This window comes from Gymnoscopelus microlampas (assembly GCF_963454915.1).
Source record: "Gymnoscopelus microlampas genome assembly, chromosome: 20".
Taxonomy (NCBI): Eukaryota; Metazoa; Chordata; class Actinopteri; order Myctophiformes; family Myctophidae; genus Gymnoscopelus; species Gymnoscopelus microlampas.
Genome location: NC_139957.1, coordinates 34,115,972 through 34,135,017, shown reverse-complemented (window position 1 = coordinate 34,135,017; position 19,046 = coordinate 34,115,972). Strand labels below are relative to the sequence as shown.

The window sequence follows — 19,046 nt, the reverse complement described above, 5'->3', positions numbered from 1 at the left end:
CACACACACACACACACACACACACACACACACACACACACACACACACACACACACACACACACACACACACACACACACACACACACACACACACACACACACACACACACACACACACACACACACACACGTCAGGTTAATGCAAAAGGTTATCGATGGAATATTTGATAGTCGCCACACTACTTCAGGTCTGCTTCACATTTGAGTTTTCCTGCTGTTGGTTTCCTTTAAGGGATCCTCCCTTTGTCCGAGGCTTCACTAGACTCAACTAAACTGCTCCTCCTGCTTTTCTAGGGAGTAGGTTTCAGTCAAAGCACAACATCGTGGCCAAGAATCACTGAACGATAAGCTAAGGCCCAAAACTATTTGTGCAGCCGCTTAACCCGTTAAGACCTGAGGCCGATTCTACACATGTCTTCTAAATAAAGAAAGAGTTTTCTGAAAAACCTCTCTTGCTATATCAGTGGTGCTCAAACTTTTTTATGTCAAGGACCCCCAAAATTACATGCATTTGGCCGCGGACCCCCATCTCAAAATATTCTGTTCCAGGGACCCCCCAGAAGCAAAGACCTGAGTTAAAAATGTTTGCTTTAAATGTATATAATATTGAAGGATTTGCACACATTTTCAAGAAAAAAAAAGATCTACAAGCTCATAGCGTGGCACGAAGTGACGCGCTATAAGCTTGTTTATCTGCTAATTCTGAATAGCCAACCAATGTGCTATATATATATATATATTATAACAAAATCTAAAATGACAGAGATGCTCCGGGAAAGATGCTTTCCCGGTTGCAATTGGTTAAATTAGCATCCATTTGGCTCAAAGGAAAAAGACAGATATTTCAAGACATTGATTTATTTCCTGAAGTGTTTATTGTTCAGTTGGCATTACAAAATAACTGGTTTGAGTATAAACATCACTTTGTGGGTAAAAACTATGGTACAAATGTTTATAGAAATGCTTCACTAATGATAAAAAAGACAGAAATACAAAAAAAACAAACAAACAAAGACATCCTCATGTCAGTGTGCAAACAAGTTTATACAGACAAAAACCTTTCCACATAAATTATTTAAATAGCATGTATCTACACAAAATGAAATAACCTCTTAACATAAGACAAACATAATAATTTATCAACAAAATGGACAGGACGTACAAATTGCACAACATAAAAACATTTCTCATCCATTACGCTCCTCTTGGGGACTTTTTTTACTTCTACAAAAATATCTTATATACAGTATATAATTGATTGTACTAAAGTTTTGCTCGAAAAGGATTTGCTTGGAAGCCAACCAAATGTATACTCTGCTGTTGAGAAAAGACATCCTTGTTTTGTTGGCCTCAATACAAATATGAATAATAGTCATGAGGTAATATTTGCACATCAAGGGTTTCCTTGGACCTTCCCTTGTCAAAAATGTACACACATGCCCAGCCAAACAATCATGCATACTGTGCAGAAGAAGATTAATTTGTTCTTTTCTGAGAGATTTTGGGTCAGATACGATACGACACCTTGCCATGAAAGGTTTTACGGTATTCAAGATTCCAGTTATTTGGAACCTGTTACTACAGGTTTTTTTTTCTTTTGGCAGAAAAGAGAACTAAAGATGTTGTTTCACTGTCAATAACCTCTGGTGACTAAATAAATAAGAACGTATGTACTTCCCTAATACCAATTGGCCCCTCATGGCAGGATATAGACTGGCCCTTTCTGTTTATGTCCCTCAATGCTTTCAGTAAAGATCATATATATATATAACATATTGGATCGTAATAACTCCTCCAAACGGCTTGTGCTGGAGTCCTGTGCTGTCCTGGATTGTGTGCTCTTTGCACAAATGAGTCATTAGTGAGAAATCTTCTCATGTTCTTCCCTATTCGCGGAACTGCCCTGTGGCTTGGCTGATCTGAAGACCTTGTAGGTCTGTAGGGATCGGTCGGGAGACTCGGGGGGGAGTGGGGTGGTCAAAAGAAATACAAAAAAAAAAGTCTGTACAATGCTCTTCACGGGAAAACACACTCACACAGGCAACATTCACTCTCTTTGATTGTAACAGTCAGTCCATACTGTCCATGGTCCCTCAACAGTTCCTTCAAGGGCCAAATGATCGGCCCGGTCCTAAGCAACGCCGCCCTACTACTTTCTTCATATTGAAATAAGTCTTCTCGAGTCCACAGCAGATCTGAATTAATGCTAGAAAATGAGTCCCAAAAAAAAAAAAAAAAAAAAACAATGCTCTTCCATTTGGACCCCCATCTGGAGAGGAATACCACCGACCAGCTGTAGTCGAGGGGTGCATAGCGACATGTGTGGCCCTCCTTCCCACGCCGGGCGGCGCAGGAGAGTGACGGGGGGGGGGGGGACAGGGGACGGGGGGGCACGGGGACAGGGGGGGATGTCGCTATGCTCAATCTGTGTGTGGTGCAGTGGTGTAGAGTCGTCATAGAACAGTCTTTTAAAGTCCTGAGGTCCCTTCACCTCACATCAGCTCACTCGCTCTCCATTTCCACCAATGTGCACGTCTCAAAGGGAAGAGCTAACATAGATCATTGTCCCAGGTCTTAACTTAAAGCATGGTCGTGTTGACGCGGATAGATTACATTCTTCATTCATGGCAGGACATCTGCAGTCCGTTTATGCATCTGAAACGGATACAGAAAAAAAAGAAGGAAGATGTTAACAATCAAAGTGCAAGACCTGATGATAGGACTGTCACCATTACACATTTAAGTTGACGAGCAATTGTCACTCAAATAATTGCGATTAACGATTTAATTGTGTGTTTGGCATTGAACATGAATACAAAATATTTTTGTTTGCCTTTTATGCTTCGTAAAAAAAAATATGACAAATCAGATCACTTAAATATATAAAAAACAATTATTTCCATTTAATAATTTGTAAAAATAGCAGAAATAGCTGATCTACAAGCTTACAACGCGTCACAAAGTGACGCGTTGTAATGTAATGTAGATCTGCTATTTTTGCTTTTTTTTATATTTGAAAATGTGTGAACATTTTTCAACATGGAAACGATTATGACGACTATGCAAAAATAATTGCGATTATCTCAAATAATTGCGATTAGACGATTATGTAATAATTGTGACAGGCCGACCCTGATGAATATTATTGGCGCTTTAAAAAGGTTCTGTAGGCTATAGGGTGCTGAGTGAGGGTGCAGGACTTACCTCTGCATTCGTATTTGAGGTCCGAGAAGTAAACCATCTCCTGAGAGAACACGTAGAGACCTAGCCTTCCACCCGCATACGTCTTGTCGTAGATGTTTCCAGAATCCGCCATGATTCTCTTGCCTTCATACATCACCACTCTGAATAAGAACGAGCAAACCACGTTCATTCATCAGCACATCAAATAGTAGAGAAAAAACACACAACAAACTAGTGTGATTTTTGGGGTCAGACCTAAAACCAGTGGTGGAAAGTAACTTTACTCCACTACAAGTATTTGAAAATTTGAGTTACTAGTTACTTTTTATATTCTTACTACAAAACATACATTAACCACTTAAGCCCTATTTTATATTTCGTCTATTTGAAAATAGCAGATCTACAAGCTCACAGCGCGTCAAGATGCCACCCGCTGTGAGCTTGTAAATCTGCTATTATCAAAAGATTTTGAGTGCTTTTACTGTTGGTACTTAAAGTATACTTTGACGCCAATACTTTGTACTTTTACTCGAGCAACATTTTGAATACAGGACTTTTTGACTTGTACTTCTACATTGTGGTATTGCTACTTAAAGAAAAAGAACGTGGTAGTACCTGATGAGTCCGGTCTTAGGTCTGTGGATCAGGTTCCATCTGTAAGCGGTGTAGTCCTTCCAGCCGATGTTCTTGGGGTCGTGCCACAGGGTGCGGACCTGGAGAAGAGGAACCGCAAACGGTTGAAACGTGAGAAAAAACCCAGATCCAACCAACCAACTTCCACCAAAATAAATCGGTCGAGCCATTTTGCTCCGTATATATATATCATTGGTTCTCAAAGTGGGGACCCCTGGGGGTCCCCAGGGGACCAGCAAAATGTGTTAATATAGCATCATAATAATTTTAACCTTTTATACTTTGGCTATTCAAAAATAGCAGATATACAAGCTCATAGCACGGCACCGAGTGCTGCGCTATGAGCTTGTAGATCTGCTATTTTAGAAAAATCGTGACAATTTGTGCAAACCTTTGAATATACAGTATATATATATATATATATATGTTTTCAAGCGAACATTTTTAACTCAAATCTTTGATTCTGGGGGTCCCTGGAACAAAACATTTAAGATGGGGGTCCGCGGCCAAATACATAAACTTTTTTCATGTCAAGGACCACCCAAAATGATGAGATAACCACTGGTATATAATACATCAGTCAACAAACATCATCACCCACCTGTCCCGGGGTGTCTCCCGTGTGCCAGAGGGCGTTCCTCAGGTGCTCGCCGGGCCCCGTGGTGGAGTTGACCACCTTGATGGACAGGCCGGCGTAGCCCTGGGCCCGGGTGGGCGTGTGGGACCAGTAGGTCTGCGTGATCTGCTTCCACATCACCGTGTAGAAGCGGGCGCTGGACTGGTAGCCGAACACGAAGCCGGCGTAGTCGTCGTCTCGGTCCGTGTTGATGAAGAACGTTCCGCTGAAGTCCACCGAGTTGAACTCGTCGTAGCCTGGTCGGAAGCATAGGAGGAGGAGACGGTTTAGAGTTACTTACTGCTACTGTGCTGTACACAGTGGTGTAAAGCAACTAAGTACATTTACTCAAGTACTGTACTTGGGTAAAATTTTGAGGTATTTTTTACTTTTCTGGAGTATTTCCAATGTTCAGTACTACTCCACTACATCTCAGAGGCAAATATTGTACTTTTACCCCACTGCAATTATTTGAAAACCTTAGTTACTAGTTACTTTGATGCGACGCATTGTGAGCTTGTAGATCGGCTATTTTCAAACGATTTTTCAAAACATTTTGAGCTTCTGAAATGGGACATGCTGCACAATGAGTAGTTTTACTTTTGGTACTTTAATTACATTTTGATACCGATACCTTTGTACTTTTAACTCAAGTCAAACTTTGAACACAGGCCTTTTACTAGTATTTCCACATTGCGGTATTGACACTTTTACTCAAGTAAAACAATGTGAGACAACTGCTGTGCTATTCCCATCTTTAGTACAAGATCACGTGTTTTAATACGTACCAACAGCGATGCCGGGGTCACAGTTGACAGTCTGCACCAGCTCCTTGCCCTGGTGACGGACCACCCAGTTGGGGTCGATCTGGGAGGTGCCCTTGGGGTCCAGGGGAACCATCTGGAACCTGCGGAAGTCCGTCTCGCTGATCTCAAAGTTCTCCGGACACACGTCGTCGATGTCGAGCACTTTGTCTCCGTCAAAGTCGTCTTTGCACACGTCACCACGACCGTCACCTGAGGAGGAAAAGATCAATGGGGATTTAATACAATACAGTGATGTAAACGATCACTTTAAAGGGATAGTTCACCCAAAAGATTACTTTTCACCCCATGGAGACTTGAATTCATGGATTCTTTTTGTTCTTGTCACATTCCTAAGCCAATCATTTTATGACCAGCGATCCGGTAGGCGAGCGGTTCCAGTAGGATACACAAAGGAGACTCTTTGTGTCTCGGAAAGGAACCCGAATCCAACATTGAATCGGTTTCCATCACATTTGGAACCGTTTCCAGAACCAGGTTTGATCACACGGTCAGAGCTGGTATGTGGACTTAACATCTGCTATACAATTACAATTCCGGTGGTTCTCAAACTTTCTAATTTCAAGGACCACCTTAACTCTGAGAGGGTAAATATGGAACCAAATGCATCCGTGAGGGTGCATTTGGTTCCATTTGTACCCTCTCAGAGTTACAGACTTCTAAGGGTCCGTAAGGGTACAAATGGATCCAAATGGACTCGTAAGGGTCCATTTGGTTCCATTTGTACCCTCTCAGAGTTACAGATTTCTAAGTGTCCATTTGGAATCTTTAAAGTGAACCGTTAAGGAACCAGAATCGTTAAAATTCTGAAGGATCCCAAACCCTAGTTGAGGCGGGGGTCCGATGTTAGGGGAACGGTCGGTGGGTGAAAGCGACTCACCATCAGAGTCCACCTGGTCCGGGTTGTAGGACAGGCGACAGTTGTCCTTGTCGTCGGGGATGCCGTCGTTGTCGTCGTCGTGGTCGCACGCGTCGCCCTTGCCGTCTTTGTCGTGGTCCGCCTGGTTGGCGTTGGCGATGTAAGGACAGTTGTCCAAGTTGTTCTGGTGACCGTCTTCGTCAATGTCCTGGTTGCTGTCGCACTTGTCGCCCACACGGTCTGAGTCGGAGTCGATCTGTGGGAGAAGAACGTTTTCGTTTTATTGTGAAAGAGTTCTGAGAGACTCTCACAACTATAGCATTGCTTGTCCTCCTCTACTTCAATACGCCGTAGTGGTATTTCACCCAGCCTTTCGACATGAGCTTCTATTCTCAGCATGTTTAAATGTACTCCCTTGTCTTCAGGCATGCTAGTAATGTCCTGCCCCCGCAAAGAATCCAGTGTCCTTGTGGCTTTGGCAAACGCTATACACATGCATTCATATCTGTTCAAATAGGTGGGTTAATTGACAAGTAGAGGGAGGGGGGGGGGAAGGGGGCACTGCACAGAGTCTTCCTGAAAGCTCTCACATTCTTTCCTTTCATTAAAGTCAGAACACAGGTGCAAAGCATCGCCTTGATCCTTGAGAATTCATGTATGCATAGTTACATGAAGGCTCTCGCTATCTCCCCCCCCACGCCACCCCCCCCCACAGGGAGGGGCTTTACTTGTATTAAGAAAGGTTCAGATCTTTAAAGGTGAGATGAGACGTTTACCTGGTCAGGGTTGTGCTCCAGAGGGCAGTTGTCACAGTGGTCTCCAACGCCGTCCCCGTCCGAATCTCTTTGGTCCACGTTGTAAACGTACGGACAGTTGTCGCTCTCGTTCAGAATGCCTGTCGAGGGGGGGGAAACGTATAATTGCCTTATTAGCCCTGGTATGGAGGCGTTCCGTCATGCTGAAAGCACGGTGTCATTTACATTGGCTGCGGTGTACTTTCGAAGAGACGACTTACCATCACCGTCGATGTCGATGGCACAAGCGTCGCCCTCGCCGTTGTTGTCTGTGTCTGCTTGATCGGTGTTGGCCTCGAACACGCAGTTATCGCAGCGGTCGCCGATGTCGTCCCTGTCTGCGTCATACTGGGCAGGGTTGTACACCTTTGGGCAGTTGTCCTGAATGTTCAAAGAAACAGCGTTCAGTTACTAAACGGTTACTGTACAATGAGAAATGTTCCTTCAGAAATGATGTTCATGGCACTGCGGTTGCTAACCCAATTCAGACGGGTGGGCTGTGTGCATTTTCACAGCATGTTTATTTTAATGATAAATCAATCAATGAATGTGCTCCTATTTATCCATATATATTTTTTTGTACATATTTTTTTTTCATTAAAAGTTATATTTTTTTCATTAAAATCTTTGCGTTTTGCCAATTATGTGGGGGCCCCACTTGCAATATTCTCACGGCCCAACAGTGGGCCCCGACAAGTTGGGAATCTCTGTCATAGGGAAAATAATTCATGCCGGGATTTGGATATGGTCTCTGTCGGGTGGAAACCTCACACGTCCAAAACTGTTACTTTTCAGGATTCAAATTCAAAAGTATCAAAAGTAGCAGATCTACAAACTCGAAACGCATCGCGATCTGCTACTTTTGATGCTTTCGTGTGACGCTGTAGTATGATCAAGTAGGGGGTTCATTTACGAAAATACACAAAAAGTTAAAATAATGGAGATAAGAGGTTTCTGCCCGACAACAGCAACATTATGGCCTTTGCGCTGAAACGTGATCTTCCACAGTGAGAACCTAACATTTCCTCACCACAGCGGTTTTCTTCCCTGACTCTCTCCATCCACACTATGAATTACGGGCAACGAGCCACGTTGTCCTGAGCGCCTGGCTCCACGCCACGCCCCCAAAATGATATTATACTATTTATACGCTATACTGGCTTTCCAGTGGGTGTCTCTGGTGGAAAACAGCAGTGGTGGGAAAAAGTACTCAAATGTTTTACTTAAGTAAAAGTATCAATACTGCAATGTAGAAGTGCTCTGGTACAAGTAAAAGTCCGCAATTCAAAATTTACTTGAGTGAAAGTACAAAAGTAGTGGTATCCAAAAGTACCAAAAGTAAAAGTACTAAAATGTTTGAAAATAGCAGATCTACAAGCTCACATTGTAGATCGGCTATTTTCAAATAGCCTAGGTATATAACAGGGCTAAAGTGGTTAATGTATGTTTTATGATGTATTAATCTATACCTGAAAAGTAACTAGTAACTAAAGTTTTCAAGTAATTGCAGTGGAGTAAAAAGTACAATATTTGCCTCCGCGATGTAGTGGAGTAGAAGTAAATTTTAAAGACAATCGGAAATACTCCAGTAAAGCAAAAGTACCTCAAAAGTGTACTTAAGTACTGTATACTTGAGTAAATGTACTTATTTACTTTACACCACTGGAAAACAGAGAGACAGAGGCAGACACTGGGGGATCGCTGTCGCTATACGGAGGGAAGAGGTTTTGACTCCTGATTGCTATGTCTGGCCGCTAAAGGAAACCAAGATCTGGGGAAGTAAAAAAATGCCTTTGTGATGACTCACCCTGTCATCAGGGATCCCATCGTTGTCATCATCCTGGTCACATTCGTCACCAAAGCCATCTTTGTCGTGGTCTTCCTGGCCGGAGTTGGGCAGTGAAGGACAGTTATCCTATAAAGAAACCAAACGTTTGGTTAGCCCAGGGGGGCAATTAACAACAACAATGCACAGAGAGAGAGGAGATGAGTGATAATGGCCTTCTAGAAGAACATCTGGTCATGTGGGGTCTGGCCCAGGGGTGGAAGAAGTACTCACATGTGTTACTTAAGTAAAAGTAGCAATACTGAAATGTAGAAATGCTCTGTTGCAAGTAAAAGTCTGGTAATCTAAATTTGCTTGAGTAAAAGTATATAAGTTAAGTATTGGCATCAGAATATACTAAAAATACCAAAAGTAAAAGTACTCATTATGCAGAATGCCCAATTTCACAAGTTTTAAAATGTATGATTTTTTTTTAAATAGCAGATCTACAAGCTTGTAGATTGGCTATTTTTAAATAGCCAAAGCATACAACATAGGGCTGAAGTGGTTAATGCATGTTTTTGTAATAATAATATAAATACAGTATACAGTCATATAAGTAACTAGTCTGGCTAACCTTCTTGCAGTGGTAGGTGGCGTTCTCCACACAGAGCAGGTCCTTGTTGGGCCACCCGTCCAGGTCCGAGTCCTCCCCGCAGATGTAGCCGTTCCCGGCGTAGCCCGGCTTGCACTCGCAGCGGAACACCGCGTCGGAGAAGATGCCCAGGTAGATGCAGTTGGCGTTCTTGTTGCAGTCGTGGCTGCCGTCCAAACACGGGTTACGAGGCGTGCAGACCTATAGAACGACAACACAGTACACGCGATTTAGGAAACGCGAGTGCCTAGCACATTAGCATCAACTGCATGCATGTAGACTTGCACTTAACAATAACAACGAGACAGTTAAAATTCCCCTAACCTGTTTCTTGGCGGTGGCCTGTTCCACTCCTCTCCCGAAGGGCTGGGGGCCGGAGTAGCGGGCGGGGCAGGGCAGGCAGTTGTAGCCGGGCTCCGTGTTCTCGCAGCGGTGGACGCCGTTGACCGTGAAGCAGGCGTCGGGCACCTCTTTGCACTCGTCGATGTCCCTGCAGGCCACGCCGTTCCCGCTGTAGCCGACGGGGCACCGGCCGCACTTGAAGGTGCCGTCCTGGAAGCTGGTGCACCTGGCTCCGGGGAAGCAGGGGCTGGAGAGACAGCCGTCTGTAGAGAGCGAGGGAAACAGGGATTGTGTTTAAAACGGCTGAACAGTTATGGAGTCGGAGTAGCTTGCTTTTTACCAGGTTGCTTGCAGCCTGGTCTAGGAAGAGACTGATCAACGACTCGACACTTTCTCGACACTTTCTAAACACTTTCTAGCGCCATTTTCATCATTGGCTGTCCTTCAATCCTTTAGGCCAATGGGGAGACTTCCCCCGAGACTTCCCCATACTCTGAACGACGGGCGTCCTCCCATGCTATGGGATCATAGCCCAGAACAAAAACAAAAGTGTGGTCGTCGCCACCAAACAAACTATGAAAAAAAAAACGGTGTGGTCGTCGTCGCCACCAAACAAACAATTGACTTGACTCCTCATACACACACACACACACACACACACAGCACCGCCTCCAACAGCGATTTGTCACTCCGCGAGTGAAAGGGTACAGGACCACGGGTCCATTTGGTTCCGTGCGGGGACGCTGGAGAGAGCAACCTGGTATCAATATGACTGCGTCGTCATTTCTCGTTTTAACAACATGTTGAATGTGCCTGTGCTTACCGACGGGGCAGTCCTGCTTGTTGCACACTTGAGACATGGCGCCACCACCGACGCACTCCTTCCCTCCGTATCTGGGGGCGGGGTCGGTGCAGAGACGCTTGCGGGTCTGGATTCCTCCGCCGCAGGTGACCGTGCAGGTGTCCCAGAGGGACCAGGGTCCCCAGCCGCCGTTGACTTTTAAAAAGAAGGACGCAATGCCATTTTAGAATAAGCATTTTTTAAGACCAACGTATTTTTTTTTAATACTCTCATGTCAACACTATAGTTTGCAGCTCAAAACTCACTAGGACAAGGCGACTTCTGGCAGATCTCGGTTTGTCGTCCCTGTCCCTGGCAGTCCATGCCGCCCATCTGGGGCGTGGGGGAGTTACAGAGACGGATGCGGGTGATGACGCCCTCGCCGCACGTCACCGAGCACGAGGACCAGGGAGACCAGTGGCTCCAACCGCCGTCCTGCTTGACTGTAGAGAAGAAAAAAAAATAATGGACACATTCAGTCCCCGATTATTTCAGCGATTTTTATGATTCATCCATGATTTATGACGTGGTCACACTGAGAACTTATTATTATTATTACAATGGGACTTGTTGAAAGAATGTGAAAAGTATGACTTACAGCGTTTGTCACATTCTTTGGGGTAGCAGTCACGCGTCTGCACAGAGGTGCCCTCACAGTTGCTGTTGATGCGGTCGCAGGACCGTCCACGCTGCTGGATGCCCCGCCCACAGGTCACCGAACAAGGCGTCCATTCAGACCAGGGGGACCATCCGTCTTCTGCGTAGTCACTCGCTGCACGCGGAGAGACGAGACATACGTTATGAGTGGGGGGCTATACTACCTAGGGCTATCAGCAATTATTCCGTAGATTACACGTTCAATTAATCAAATAATCAAGACGCGTGTGTGTGTGTATCTATGTCAACAAATCAATTAACCACTTAAGCATTATTTTATTGCTTTGTTTATACTTTATTTTATATGGTGTCATGCACATTATTTTTTTTAAATAGCAGATCTACAAGCTCACATCGTGTCGTGGCCATGCGACTTAATTTAAATGAGTTAAATTGAGGCATATATTACACACAGCAAACCATCAATCAAATAATAACGAATATGCTTGGCAAAGAAAGTTTGCCAAAACGACGCAACAACTTACGGGTTCCACAGCGCGGGCAGCACTCGCCGTCGGGCACCGTGGCGTTGGCACAGGGGATCAGAGGGCAGGAGATCTTGCGACAAATAGTAGCAGAGTTCTGTGTGCAGAGAGGAAAACGGTTGAATTAGTACGACAAGCAGTGGTGGAAAGTAACTAAGTATATTTACTCAAGTAACCCTAACCGTACTTAAGTACCATTTCTTTTCTTTACTGGAGTATTTCCAGTTTTCTTGTAACAGAGCACTTCTACATTGCAGTATTGATACTTTTACTTAAGTAAAACATTGGAGTACTTTTTCCGCCACTGACAACGAGGCCCAATGAATCGGACCCGAAACCGACCGACCGCCTGATTACACAACTGGAAAAAATGCACTGCAGTGAAGTGTTGCTGAGGACCGTGCCAAGCCTAATTGCTATGTTTCCTAACAATGAGGCGATCTGTATCAGTCGTACGAGGGGGGGGAGGTCCTGCTGTGTGTGCTGATGGAAAATAAAAAAAATCTCCTTTCAAAACATGAACACCCTTAGTAGGTGTTTTTGACGGTCAAATGGAAAGAAAAAGAGAAGCCTCCATCCCATGCTGCTTTCGCTGATAGACTGGAAGGTCACTCGCCGGCCCCGCCAGACAGATGTTATGCGAGGGTAAACGTAAATACCAGAGCCTATTATCACCTCATTAGGAAATGGAAACAGACAATCTGAGCGTAATACTTAACTTTACGCGTTATACTCTGTCATGCGACAGTGACACATGGGTGGAAAACAGACAAATCCACGAGCTCTGTGACGTCGTAGATCGGGGGGGGGGGGGGGGGGGGGGGGTATTTTGAGCGTGCGCAACGCCGTTGCACGGCGAAGTACAAATCGAGGCTGAACGGTACGCGACAAAAATCCAGATTTCCGTGGATATTTTCAGCGAACACTTTCCCCGCAATAACACAACACTGAAATTACAGAAAAGTATAGAGCCCTGAGGGGGTCCATCTGGGGGGTTTGAGTGGTTAATTCCCATCACTGTTTCTCAACGTTGGGGGTCCGGGGACCACCGGGGGGTCCAGGTGGACCCTCAATCGGCTCTGTAACTCTTGGCAGGGTTCGAATGTAACCGAATGGACCCGTATGGTACACTCTCAAAGTTAAATTAACACTGGGGATTTTGCGGTGTAAGATTGGGGTTCCCGGGGATACAAATGGTATCGAAAGGGGGTTCCGTGGTCTAATACATATCGTCTCTGTCGGGTGGAAACTTCAGGTTCAAATTAAAAAAGCATCAAAAGTAGCAGATCTACAAGCTCGAAACGCGGCGCGAAGCAACGCGTTTCGGGCTTGCCGATCTGATGCTTTTTGCGCGACGCCGTGGTGTGATCAAGCAGGGTCGTTCGTTTACGCTAAAAAACGCAAACAGTTAGAATATGGAGATTAGAGGTTTTCTGCCCTGATAGATAGGGGGGATTGTCCTTGAGAATGGGCTGAATTACCTGACAGGTACACTCGGTGCATCCGTCCACGGTCCACTCGTCCTTGTCGTTGTGCACCATGCCGTTGTGGATGCACACCCCGGCGTGGATCTTCATCTGGTTCTTGATGAGCTCGCTGTCCTCAGACTATAGGAGAGAGACAAAGAAGAGAGAGAGAGAGAGGTTCAGTGTCATTTTATGTGAGTCTTTCATGAGTGCATTTATGTGAATTTTTATATGTAAGTCTGGGAGCTCCGGCATAACTAAAAGACAAGTTTCTACCGCTATGTGACGACGCACAATAAAAGTTTTTTAAGATTGAAATGTGGAATCTGGAGAGAGAGACAGACAGAGAGAGCGAGAGAGAGAGGGGGGGTGGTGGGGACGGGGGAGCGGGGGGCGTTCAGACACGAGGATGGAAAACATTCTGGTTGCCAAGGTTCCAATACATATGAATCACAGGCTGACACCGTGATTAAGACATTGACTCTGACTCTACCGAAGCAGTTACAGAGAAGCACGGCGACAGCCAAACATATTTTGTGTATTCACATGGGTCTCATTAAGGAGGACTTGGCCATTTGACTGTCATTACAGCAGCAAGTGGCTGGGTGTTGCAGCAGCACAGGGAGGGGAGAGAGAGACGTGAAACTGGAGGCATGGGGGGAAAAGAAAGATGGAAGAGTAGAGAGAGAGAGAGTGAAAAGATGACAGAGTGCAGACCCCAGATGCCCCCCCCCCCTTCCCTTCCTTACCACTTTACGCAGCTCGCCGGACAGCTGCTTGACGACCACGCCGAGTCCTTTGAGCTCTTTGAACATGCCAGCGATGTCCTCACAGGAGAAGCCACAGACTGTCTGCAGATCTGAGAGAGAGAGAGATGGAGAGAAAAGGCCCCGAAAGGTCAATTACCTCACCGCCTACCAGTGGTGGAAGAAGTACTCAGATTTTTTTTTTTTTAAGTAAAAGTAGAAATATCACCATGTAGAAACACTCTGATACTAAGTAAAAGGTGTGTATTCAATATTTGTCTTGGGTACAAAATATACAGTAGGCTACTTACAGTTCCGAATTGAAAGTACTTAGATGTAAGAAAAGAAAATTGCCAATCTACAAGCTCACAACGCATCGCGTCACGACGTGTTGTGAGCTTGTAGATCATCACTATTTTCGTACAGCGGCAGTGTAAAATAGGGCTTAAGTGGCTAATGTATGTTTTGTAAAATAAAAATCTAAATCTACGAAGTAAAAAGCAACTAAACCTTTCAATGAACTGTAGAGGAGTAAAAAAAAAAGGTACAATATCTGCCTCATGAGATAGTAATGGAGTAGAAGAGTAAAGTGGCAAACAAATAGAAATACTCAAATTGTACTTAAAAAAAAGTAAGCTCCTTGGTTATACTTTTTTCCGCCACTGCAAATGGACAGGCCTAACAGAAGAGGGTCAGTGAACCCTGTGACCCCTGAGGTGAGGTGAGGAGAGGAGTGGAGGGGAGGCTCACCTTTGGCTTTGTGGCCGGTGTAAGTAGTCCTAATTGCGGAGTCCTGTCTGGAGCCGTTGACAGGGTTGTCCAGGGTCATCACGTCGGTCAGTGTGGCTGCAGGGCAGAAGAGACACACACACTAATTCATTAACGTCACTGTCAATCCGTTGTCACAATTATGTTGTGGTTTATGTCAGTGGTTATCACAAAAAAAAGATAATTTCAAGGACCCCCCATAACTCTCAGAGTTACAGACCTGTAAGGGTCCATTTGGAACCCTTGTGGGTCCCAGGACCCCACTTTGAGAACCACTGGCTTTATACCATATACCTCACAGAAATGTGAACTTTAACTCTATTAATAAACATTTTAGTGGGTGTTTTAATCTGATCTAAATCAACCTTTCATAACAAAGACTCACCTCCACTCTGACAGCCCTTATTTCTCAGAATGGCGTCCAGAGTCGTCCCAAAGACAAAGCGAACGTTCTGAAGCACTCCCTAAACGGAACAACATAGGCTAGTTTAATTCAAACCATTCAACTTTGATCAAGCGCTCAAATCACAGCAAGATTTAAGTTAACATACAAAATAACAATGATAATAGCCTCATCCTCATAAAATAATAATTAATTAAAGCAACTAAATGAAGCATAGCGTTAGTTCATGCAGGACACACAAGCTGATGTGAACATCAGCTTTCTATTCCCCATTCACAGCGCTGCCGGTCACACATTCATACTCCAATGTATTGCTTATTGTTTGCTATTGTATCCCTATGGGGGTTTTGCTTAGCATTCCCTGATTTTGCTTAGCATGCTGCTTCGACAAAATTCTGGGAATATCTCCAAGAGTGGAGCCTTTTTCGCCAAACTTAACTGTATTCCATTTGTTGCAATAAATGGTTAAATCTACTTTGACGTGAGTGTAATAAGCCTGATCATAGGTTATAGCTGTTTTCAATTAAAAGCTCCATCATGATCAATTAAAAAACTCACCATGAACCTGTCCTTCAGAGCGCCCTTGCCGATCCTCAGCCGGCTGCTGTCGGTGATCTCCTGGGACAGCACCTTGTAGATGGGCAGGTCCAGCTCGGCCACGTTCACCTCCTCGCAGCCCACGAACAGCTGCGCGCGGTCGTCCTGCACGAACAGCGTGATGTTCTTCCAGTGGCCCGTGGCCAGGTCGGCGTCCTCGATGGAGACCACCTGCTGGCGCCGGTGGTCCGGGCCGCTGCCGGTGGAGTAGACCAGGTCCAGCGTGTTGGCCTTGCCGTTGGACACCACCTCGAACACGGGCCCCGAGCCGTCGGTCCGCTCCACGGTCAGCAGGCTGCCGCGGGTCCTGATTGATTGATTGATTTGATTGATTGATTGAATACTTTATTAACAGTTTGCCCCCCAAAAAAAAACACAGAAAGGACAGTTCTATACAAAAGGATGCTAATAACGATTAAAACCCAAGAAAGCACTGTGGCCGGTTTCCGTTGGGGTCCATGTGTATTCAACAGTGTTGGAAAAAGTACTCGCGTGGAGCTTCAGTCTGAAATTGGCTCCAGTGTCGGGGATTACAAGGGGGAGGGGGTTAGAAATTCCCTAAACCAATCCTAAGGGATCCCCACGCCCACCTCCGCCTCTCATTGGACAACGCATTTTGTACCGGAGAAGTCTTAGGTTCACATTTACAACTCCAGACCAAGAGGCAGTCCACTCAGAGAGTGGGCGGGGTCTATGGTATGGAACCAGGCTAGTATAGAACTGAATCTCTAACCTCTTGAACTGCTTGAAGTTGACGAGGAGCAGGAATCCCCGCTCGGCCTGGATGGAGTCCACCAGGTCCCTGAAAGAGGCGTCGGGCACGGGCGGGATCAGGTCGGCGTTCAGGATCTTGTAGGCGGGGCTGTAGGGGTCGGCGCCCTTCACGAGGGTCACGCCGTGGTCGCGCTTCTTGACCCGTGCGTGCTCGAAGAGGTCGTACACATCGTTGTCAATGTCGGCGCTCTCTGTATAATGACGTGATCATAAACAAGACAGACAGACAAACGGTTGTTAAAAAGGGGCTCACCGCTCACACGCCTATGGGCCAGTGGTGTAAAGTAACTAAGTACATGTACTCAAGTACTGTACTTAAGTACAATTTTGAGGTATTTGTACTTATGCTTGAGCATTTCCAATTCCCAATACTTGTACTTCTACTGCACTACATCTCAGAGGCAAATATTGTACTTTTTACTCCACTACAATTATGAACACTTTAGTTACTAGTTACTTTTTTCAGATATAAATTATTACATTATGAAACATACATTAACCACTTCAGCCCTATTTTATACCTGGGCTATTTGAAAATAGCCAATCTACAAGCTCACAACGTGTTTGTACTTTTTGTATTTTAGTATACTTTGATGCCAATACTTTTGTACTTTTACTCAAGTACATTTTGAATTATGGACTTTTACTTGTAACAGAGGCAGTGTATTGGTATCAAAATGTACTTAAAGTACCAAAAGAAGAAAGTACTCCTGGTGCAGAATGTCCCATTTCACAAGTTTTCAAATGTATGAAATGTCAAAAGAATCTTTTGAAAATAGCAGATGCGATGCATTGTGAGCTTGTACATCTGCTATTTGCAAATGCCCGAAATGTATAGGGCTGAAGTGGTTAATGTATGTATTTTTTAAAACAATAATCAAAATCCACAAAGTTACTATAGTAACTAAAGTTCTCAAATAATTGTAGTGGAGTAAAAGTACAATATTTGACTCTGAGATGGAGTGGAGTAGAAGTAAAAGTACAGAGAATTGGAAATACTCCAGTAAAGTACCTCAAACTTGTAAATGTACTTATAGTTACTTCACACCACTGCATGTAAAATAGGCTAATCTGTTCATTTAACTCCATTTGGTTATTTGTATTTAACTATCTGAGTTAGGATGTTACACTAGCCTAAATATGACATAGAAACAGTGGAAAAACTCAACCAAGACAGTTTAAACCAGTTGTTCTCAAACGTTTTCATGCAAGGACCCCCAAAATGATATGTATTTTGTCGCGGACCCCCATCTCAAATATGTTGTTCCAGGGAAAAAATACATATTCAAATATTTGCACAAAATGTTCACGATTCTTCAAAAACAGCAGATCTACAAGCTCATAGCTATGAGCTTGTATATGATATATCTGCTATTTTTGAATAGCCAAAGTATAAAAGGTTAAAATGATTGCGAAGCTATATTAACACATTTTGCTGGGGACCCCCTGGAACCCCCTCAGGGACCCCTGGGGGTCCCCGGACCCCACTTTGAGAACCAAGACAGTTTAAACATGTAATTATGGCTCTTTGAAAGCATTTTTTCCATATGATTGTCTTGCTCACCTGCCAGTCTTGGTCTTGCTCCTTCACAACTCGTCCAAAGCATCAGCTGCACCAGAAAGATGCCGCACAGCATCATCATCTTCAAAGCCCGAATATATCTGCTTTATTTCAAAGCAAAAAGGAATGAGACATTTAAAAAAAAATAATAATAATAATAATAATAGGGCTACAGACATCATCATCAACAGTAGCCTTGGATCAAGACTATCATAGATGTATTTTATCTAGTCTGACTTTTACTTGTTATACAAATGTCAAAATCGATTAAATAGATTACATATCTATGATAGTCTTGATCCAAAGGCTATCAAGCAGCATCTAAAACGGTTAAAATGTCCGTCAAAAAAAAAGTGCCTAATAAAGTTAAGCTACAAACCTTATGAATAATAAACACCTCTTGGCGAAACAAACAAAAAAAAAGATTTAAAAGTATTTCGTCTTGAAGAAAGTCCTCGCTTTATCCTTGATATTTTTGTCCAATTGTCTTCTTTCCCATTCAGAAATCCCTTTGCGGTTGAACAAGTTATCACTAACACGTTTCTATTCTTTTCTTTTCCGCGGAGAAACCCTTTAGTTGCTCTGTATCTCTTTATTCCTCTGCTGGGATTGTTCTACTGAACCTCCAGACATAGCGGCTGTTTAAATACTTTTTCATTGCATTCCTGAGAGCGACGGCTCAGCCAATCAGCTGCCTGGAGGAGAGAAGGGACGCACTTATCCTCTGACCTCACAGACAGTCACCGGGGTTGCCAGGTCCACTTATTATAAGCGACTTTGGGCTTGTTTTTCCTGTAAAGTTGTTTGTAAAAAAAGATTGATAGTTGCAGGTTGCGTTTTTTTGGGGCTTGTTTCTAAAGTGTGGTCGCTTATTTGGGCTTGTTTCTAAAGTCTGGTCGCTTATTTGGGCTTGTTTCTAAAGTCTGGTCGCTTATTTGGGCTTGTTTCTAAAGTGTGGTTGCTTATTTGGACATGCTTCACAATTTCTTAATTATTTAAAACCAGTGGGGGTTCTCAAATATTTTCTTTCATGTCATGGACGCCCACATTAATATGTATTTGTCCATATCCCCC

The 19,046-nt window shown here is 44.1% G+C and overlaps 1 protein-coding gene across 2 annotated transcripts; it reads right to left on the bottom strand.

The window, feature by feature from the left end:
• Positions 1-865: 865 nt before the first annotated feature.
• thbs1a (thrombospondin 1a) lies at positions 866-18,568 on the bottom strand. Of its 2 annotated transcripts, none has more exons than XM_084043892.1 (23): positions 18,352-18,568; positions 17,976-18,076; positions 16,371-16,602; positions 15,599-15,944; positions 15,023-15,101; positions 14,620-14,715; positions 13,873-13,982; positions 13,139-13,264; positions 11,658-11,754; positions 11,114-11,287; positions 10,782-10,958; positions 10,498-10,671; positions 9,657-9,937; positions 9,315-9,533; positions 8,720-8,827; positions 7,134-7,293; positions 6,895-7,013; positions 6,140-6,374; positions 5,224-5,451; positions 4,421-4,692; positions 3,802-3,899; positions 3,208-3,347; positions 866-2,658 (listed from the first exon to the last, which is right to left on the bottom strand). In XM_084043892.1, the coding sequence occupies exons 2-23, from the start codon at positions 18,052-18,054 to the stop codon at positions 2,651-2,653; spliced, it is 3,558 nt and encodes a 1,185-aa protein (XP_083900018.1). In that variant the 5' UTR covers positions 18,055-18,076; positions 18,352-18,568; the 3' UTR covers positions 866-2,650. The 2 variants fall into 2 exon arrangements, with proteins under 2 accessions (XP_083900018.1, XP_083900017.1); XM_084043891.1 differs by having other exon boundaries at positions 17,976-18,073.
• Between the last annotated feature and the right edge of the window lie 478 nt (positions 18,569-19,046).